At 59.1% G+C, this 7,420-nt stretch overlaps 1 protein-coding gene across 2 annotated transcripts in view; it reads right to left on the bottom strand.

The window, feature by feature from the left end:
- ACCS (1-aminocyclopropane-1-carboxylate synthase homolog (inactive)) overlaps positions 1-7,420 on the bottom strand; it is a 17,870-nt gene extending 10,450 nt beyond the window's left edge. Inside the window, exons 1-4 of one of the 2 annotated variants that reach the window (XM_055142272.1) lie at positions 7,320-7,420; positions 4,175-4,474; positions 3,363-3,422; positions 407-477 (exon numbers count right to left, since the gene is read on the bottom strand). In XM_055142272.1, coding sequence (XP_054998247.1) covers positions 407-477; positions 3,363-3,422; positions 4,175-4,474 — 431 coding nt within the window. In that variant the 5' untranslated portion in view covers positions 7,320-7,420. Of the gene's footprint in view, positions 1-406; positions 478-3,362; positions 3,423-4,174; positions 4,475-6,518; positions 6,862-7,319 lie in introns of those variants that run through there. The other variant, XM_055142273.1, reaches the window with a different exon arrangement.

The raw sequence follows: 7,420 nt of genomic DNA, 5'->3' as shown, positions 1-7,420 counted from the left end.
AAAGGAGGAGGAGGAGGAGGAGGAGAAGGAGGAGGAGGAGGAGGAGGAGAAGGAGGAGGAGGAGAAGAAGGAGGTGAAAGAGGAGAAGGAGAAAAAAGAGGAGGAGAAGGAGGAGGAGGAGGAGAAGAAGGAGGAGGAGGAGAAGAAGGAGGAGAAGGAGGAGGAGAAGGAGGAGAAGAAGGAGAAGGAAGAAGAGGAGAAGGAGGAGGAGGAGGGGGAGGATGAGGAGAATAAGAACGAGAGGAGCAGCCCCTCTGCACAGCGGGTCCTGCACGGTCGTGGGGAGCTACCCCGGGCTCTATGGGAGGTTCAGCAGCACCCCCACCTCCACCTAGTAAGTTTCACAGCCCCCTCCCGCCTCTATGGCGACCCCAAAGGTGGGGACCTGGCCCGTGGCAGCACTTACAAGAGATGCCCCCGCCAGTCGGGGTACTGCAGCAGGGCCGGCTCCACCCGCAGCATGTCGCTCTGGGTCAGCTGGGGACAGAGACGGGGCCGGGCTGAGCCTGCACGCACCCCCACAGCCATAGGGACGGTGGGGATGGCAGGCTCTGCCCACCCCACCCCCCCCCCCACACACACACACGCCACTGACCCAGGGCCTCTAAGATCCAGCGTCTGGCCTGCTCCTCAACAGCGGGCAGATGGGCACACAGGGTGACACTCTCGTGCCCATTTTGCAGAAGAGGAAACTGAGGTTCCCCCACAACATACACACACAAAGAGAGGGATCTGGTAAGCTCACAACACTAGTAAGAGGCAGCGCTGAGACCAAACATGGCATGTGGACTCCAGATCCTGTGCTCCCACACGAAACGAGCACTGAAGCTCATTATCATTTCTGAGGCGTGCCGCGGTGCTCAGGAGTGACCCCTGGCAGGGCACCCTGTGAGACTCCAGGGACTCAAATCGAGGTCAGCGGGAGGCACGGCAAGTGCCCACTGTCTCCAGCCCCTCCCATGCCACTCCTGGCGGACAGGATGAGCATCCTTAGAGGAAGGAAGAGGCACTGGCTACCCGGGAGGCCTTTCGAGTCTGTTCCCCGTGCCCACCTCCCTCTGAGGCTTGGCTCTTTGCCCCCTGGAAACCAGTTCCTTCTTTTTTTGGGGGGTGGGGGCACACCCAGTGCTGCTCAGGGTTTACTCCTGTTTCTGCCCCCAGGGGTCACTCAGGGGGACTCAGGGGACCAGTGGGGGTGCTGGGGAGCGAACACGGGTCGGCCACCTGCAAGACAAGCGCCTGACCCACGGTACTATGGCTCTGGTTCCTGGAAGCCAGTTCCCTTAGGTGAGACCTCGCACCCTGCCACCCCCGGCTCTCGCCAGACTTCCGGAGGCTCATCCATCAAATATTTCCAGGAGGTGCAAGGGAGGGCTCACACCAGCTCGGGAAATCTATTACATGGTTGGGAATTTTGCCCGCCGGCTTAAAAGCTCAAAAATCAGGGGCCAGAGAGGGAGTTTCAGGGGCTATTGTGGTTGTCTTGCATCTCACAGGGACCCCAGCTGGAGTCTCCAATATCACCTGTGGCCGCCAAGCACTTTCAGGGGTCACTCCTGAGGATAAAGTCAGAGATAGTCCTTGGGTGCCATCAGGTATGGCACAAACAGCGCCAAACACACACACATATAAAGTTTAAAATTTAATAATATACAGATGGAGAAACAATATCGTGAGTAAGGCGCTCGCCTTGAACATGGGCCATCTGGGGTTGATCCCCAACACCTCACGGTCCCCCAATCCCTGCCAGGAGTGACCCATGAGTACAGAGTCAGGAACATGTGTCCCTGGATATGCCAGGTATGGCCCAAGTCACTGTCATCACTGTCATCACTGTAATCCCGTTGCTCACCGATTTGCTTGAGCGGGCACCAGTAATGTCTCTATTGTGAGACTTGTTGTTACTGTTTTTGGCATATCGAATATGCCACTGGGAGTTTGCCAGGCTGTGCCGTGTGGGTGGGATACTCTTGGTAGCTTGCTTTCCGAGAGGGGCGGAAAATCGAACCCGGGTTGGCCACGTGCAAGGCAAATAAATGCCCTACCCGCTGCGCCATCACTCCAGCCCAAATACAAAAAAAAAAAATTAAATGATATAAACTATGTATCACTGTCACTGTATCACTGTGATCCTGTTGTTCGACAATTTATTCGAGCGGGCACCAGTAATGTCTCTATTACACTCAGCCCTGAGATTTTAGCAGCCTCTCCTTACTCGTCTTTCCCATAAACTATGTATAAAGAACCTAACTATGGGCCAGAGAGATCACACAGCAGGTAAGCTGCTTGCACAGCACACAGTCGACCCGGGTTCAATCCCTGGCACTCCCTATGGTCCCCTGAGCCCACCAGGAGTGATCCCTGGGCATAAGCCAGAGCAAGCCCTGAGCACCAGCAGGTGTGGTCCCCAAACAAAAAAATAAAGAACTTCAGTGAACTATTAAAACTAAAGAAATAGCCCGGAGCAACAGTACAGTGGTACAACAGGGAAGGCACTTGCCTTGCACATGGCTGACCTGGTTCGAGCCCTGGCATCCCACATGGTCCCCTGAGCACCACCAGGAGTGATCCCTGAGTGCGGAGCCAGGAGAAATCCCTGAGCATTGCTGGGTGTGGCCCCCAAATAAAAAAAAAATTTCAATGAAAGTCAGGAGAAAATATCCAGGCATCCCTGCATCTGCTTCTAGTACAGCCTTTTGCTGTGATCTCACTGGAGCAGACTGTTCTTCCACGGGCCCCTTCTGGCCGTGTGGGGGCCACAGGCATGCTGCTGAGCTAAGGGAAGCTTGGAATCAGCTGTAGTAGAAACACTTACACTCTGAAAATGGGCCAAAGCGGGGCTGGAGCAATAGCACAGCAGGTAGGGCGTTTGCCTTGCCTGCGGCTGACCCGAGTTCGATTCCCAGCATCCCATATGGTCCCCTGAGCACCGCCAGGAGTAATTCCTGAGTGCAGAGCCAGGAGTAACCCCTGTGCATCGCCGGGTGTGACAAAAAAAAAAAAATTAGCCAAAGCTACAGAGCAGAGACTCTCTCTCGGGGGAAGTGTGTGAAATACTAACCCCACCCCACCCCTGCTCCCTGACAGCTCTCCTCAGATCCGAGAACCAGAGGCAGGTGGGGCTGCAGAGGGGGGAATGTGTCAGATGAAGGAGCCGGGTCAGGGCTGTGACCTGCCCCCACCCCAGAAAGGCAGAAAGTTGTCTCCATGGCAACTCGGCAACTGTCCCCTTCTGACGCCCACCCAGGCGGGGGCAGCTGAGGCGGGCCGCTGGCTTCTGTGGTCTGACAAGACCAGGAGAAGCCCACCCCTCAGAGCTAAAGATGCCCCCCGCTCGCCCCCAGGGGTGCCCCAGGACTCACCCGTCTGGATAGCAGGTCAAAGCAGAGTTTGTTCTCACTGGTGCCCAAGTTAATGACGCCCTGGAGACCAGAGGTACAAAGGCGGGGTGAGCCTGGCAGAGGGTGCCAAGGAGAGATGCTCGGGGTAGGGGCGGGAGGCACAGCTGCAACGTCAAGCAGGTGCTCACTGCAATCCTGTCCTGCCCTGGACTCAGTGTACCAATCCCGTCTCCCCATTTCTAAACCTCTCTTCAGATGCCGCTTCCTCCAGGAAGGCTCTCCCCCGCTAAAACTCCAGCGAGAAGGGGTCTCTTCTTCTGAGGCTCTGTATCATCTCCTTTGAGAGCTCCGGTCATACCCCCCCACCCCAGACCATGCACTTTCTCCACGCACTGAAAGCCGACTGCCTGCCTGACACCCCACAGCACCCCGCTAGGCACTCAGCACGGCTCTCCGTGTGGGCGGGATTAAACCCCCTTTCAAAGTGGGGTCCGAGCGAGATAGCACAGCGGGGAGGGCACTGGCCTTGCCTGAGGCCATCCTGGGCTTGATTCCCCAGCACCCCATAGGGCGCACCCCATCCCAGCCTGCCAGGAGCGATCCTTGAGTGCAGAGCCAAGAATAAGCCCTGAGCACCCACCACAGGGGTGCCCCCACCCCCAGATCCATTACACATGGGCCACTTTTCCGTCCCGGCAATACACGGGGGGCCTCCAGCCTCCGCCAACCTGGCAAGTGCAATCTGGGGGCGGCCTGCCCGGTGCAGAGAGGGCACCCTAAATCAAGTGCCGAGTCCCGGGTCCCAGCGGGGAGGTGGGGGGGGCTCCGCTCACCCCAGGGTTCTTCTCCTCGTCGTACTCGTCCATGTGGTAGGTCCTGTAGCCCTCCTCGGCCGAGTCCCAGAACCACTTGATGGTCCTTCCCCGGGAGGACAGTGGGGAGCCGGGGGAGGAGGACGCGGCAGAGGGAGCACTCACTCCAGCAGAGGGAGCACTCTCTCCGCACAGCTCTGCCAGCGGCTCCGAGGGCCTTCCTGGGTGTGCCCCATCCACAGCACTGCTGCCACCGTCCAGGGTCTGGGTGCCTGGACAGGGGGCAGGGGCCTCGGGTTCCCTCTGAGGCAGGGCGGACATCTGTGAAAAGAGGAAAGTGATGAAGCAAAATGCACAGGCACGCGGGAGATCCACGCATGCTCCCCCACCACCACCTTCTCTTCCCCCTCTTCCCCTCACCTCTTCCCCTCCCCTCCCCCTCCCCCGCCCCGCACTGTCTGCATCCTTGGCCCTGGCTCTGAACACACAGGAGCTGCTTCCACACATTCTTTCTGCTAAAGCTCTCCTGCCGGCCCCCGGCTCTCCCTCCTACTCAGAGATGACTAATAAGTCGCCACTGGAGCTGGTTTTCCTTCGGGGAACGCCTCCATCCTGCAGTCTAGAGGACCCCAGGGTTAGTTTCCCACTTTTTTGCTGTCTGGCCATAGGCTGGGTGTGCAGGGGCTACTCCGGCTGACTCTGCACATTAGAATGGCTGGTGGTGCTTGGGGCAACCACGCGTGGTGCCAGGTGTAGGAATCAGAGGTCTGTAAGGGGGTGGGGTACGCAAGGGAAGTGGGGTACGCAAGGCAAGCTCTGTTTACCCATGGGCTCTCCCCTTGCTTCTTTTACCCCATTTGCTGACTTCAATTTTAACTTTTTTTTTTTAATCTTATTATTTTTTGTTTGGTTTTTTTTTGGGGGGGGGGGGGCGGCACACCCGGTGGTGCTCAGGACTTGGTCCTGGCTCTGCACTCAGGGATCATTCCTGGTGGCTCAGGGGACCATATCGGTGCTAGAAATCAAACCCAGGTCAGCCATGTGCAAGGCAAGCACCTGGCCAGCTGCACTATCTCTCTGGCCCTTAACGTTTTTAAAGTATCATTTTTATTTAATTAAAGAACACAATTTACGAAGTTACTAATAGTTGAGTTTGAGGCATATCATATTTCAACACCAATTCCACCACCAGCGTCAACTTCCCTTCACCCGTGTGCCCATACTCCGTCCCCCAATCACCACTTCCAGCCCGCCCCCCCACCCCCCACCTGCCACCTTGACATTACAAACTTCAGTGGCTGCAGCTTAAATGTCACGTCTTCAGCGTTGCTGAGTCTGTTCTGGAGATACAGCTATACCACTCTCCTATACAACCAAAGCCCCAACCCTGCCCCCCCTTTACTATATCCGTTTCCTCATCTTTAACTTCTTTCTCATCTCACTTAATGCAGAGAGATCCTGGAGCCGGGTAGGAGGAGTGGGTGGAGAGAGGAGATGAGCTGTGAAGGTAGGATGGGGTTCTTTTTGTTTGCTTTTAATTTTTTTTTTAATTGAATCACTGTGAGCTACAGTTGCAAAGCTTTCATGATTGAGTTTCAGTCACAGCAGGACTGAACATACACATCCCTCCACCAGGGCGCATCTTCCACCACCAATGTCCCCAGTATCCCTCCCCCCACCCCCACCAGACCCCACCCCCTGCCTCTTACTTCCTTCTTGACTCTCTCTCTCTACTTTGGGGCATCCTGGTTTGCAATACACATACCGAGAGGCCATCATGTCTGGTCCTTTATCTGCCTTCAGCACACATCTCCCACCCCGAGCGACCCCTCCAACCATCACTGACTTAGTGGTCCCTGCTCCCCCAGCACACGAGGCAGGCTGCCAAGCCCCCCGCGATCCCGGTAGGGTGGGATTCTTAGGGGGTCTGGGGGACTGACGGGGAGGTGTAGAGAAGAGAGCTATCAAAAAGTGCACCCCCACCGCCCCCAGCTCCAGGGACCCCTTTTGACTCTCCACTGCAGGGAGGTACAGTGTCAGGATTGCGGGCTTCCCCACTCCCCCGTCCCCTCCCCCAGGCCGCTCCCACCCCCCACGCCCCCACCCCACCCGCCTCCCCAGCACTCAGCCTTGGGCTCCAGCTTCCTGAGCCGGGTCCCAGTCTGCACAGTGGCTAGGACCCCAAGCCCCGCCCAGGGGAGCCCTGGAGAGGCCGCGGAGATTGCTCTGAGCACTTGATCCGCACCAAAGCCGCTTCCTGAACCCGGGGCGGGGGGGGGGGGGGGGTTGAGAGCCACAGACACCAGGCCCAGCCACCAGTCTCGCCGCGCCAACTCTTATCTGAACTCCTCCCGAGCGCTCTCACCTCGGTGCTCCCGACAGCCGCCGGGGGGCTGGTGGGGGGAGGAGAGGGGAGGGCGCAAAAAAAAAAATGAGGGCAGAGGCTGGGGTGCGGGGAATCCAAGCACAGGCACAGCCTCCCCCCCACCCCGGACTGCTGGGGAGGCCGGCTCGGGGACACAGGCCCCCCAACCGGGCCGCGGCGCACGTGAAAGACGCAGACGGGGTGGAGGCGCAGCTGCAGGGGGGAGCAGGGGGGCGGCGCAGGCAGCGCGGGGTCCCTCCCGCAGGAGGAAGCGCGGGCGGGTTCTGGAGACCGCCCCCGCCCCTTCTCCAGGCCCGAGCGCGCCCCAGGCTGCAAGGGCGGGGGTCGCTCTACTCCGCGGAGCGCTGGGGCGACGCGCGCTGACGTTCAGCGGACGCGCGGGCGACGTGTCGGGTCCCGTGGCCCGGACACGCCCCCATCCCCGGCACTTTCCCCGCAGGGGCGCCGCGGGGCACAGGCCTCCCACGGAGGGTGGGGTCGGTGGTCGTGCGCGCCCGTGCGGCCTTCCGGGACCTTGGAGGGTGCCGCTGGACTGCGTCAGGGGTCCGGCTGGTGTACCTGCTGGTGGCCGCGTGGGGGGGGAGGGAGGGGAAAGGGGAGGGACCCAGGCCGCGACCTCCTCCAAGGCCTGAGCGCTCCAGATCTGCTCTCTGCGGGGGTCAGAGGGGCGCCTTCTTGGACCGCCCCCCCCCTTTACTTCCCCTGTTCCGAGGCTCAACCCTGGAGGTGTCTTGGCAGCTGCGTGCCCAGGCTAGCCCCCACAGAAGGGGCTTGCCTTACCTCTACCTGCTGTGCTTTCCACCCCGTTTGTGATCGATCGCTCGTTCTTTGCAAAAGGTTTGTGGAATTCTGCACTCCCTCTGCACGCTCCAGCTCTTGAC

This window comes from Sorex araneus, chromosome 6, assembly GCF_027595985.1.
Source record: "Sorex araneus isolate mSorAra2 chromosome 6, mSorAra2.pri, whole genome shotgun sequence".
Classification (NCBI taxonomy): Eukaryota; Metazoa; Chordata; class Mammalia; order Eulipotyphla; family Soricidae; genus Sorex; species Sorex araneus.
The sequence above is the reverse complement of the archived record's forward strand: the minus strand, read 5'-3'. Positions and strand labels throughout refer to the sequence as shown.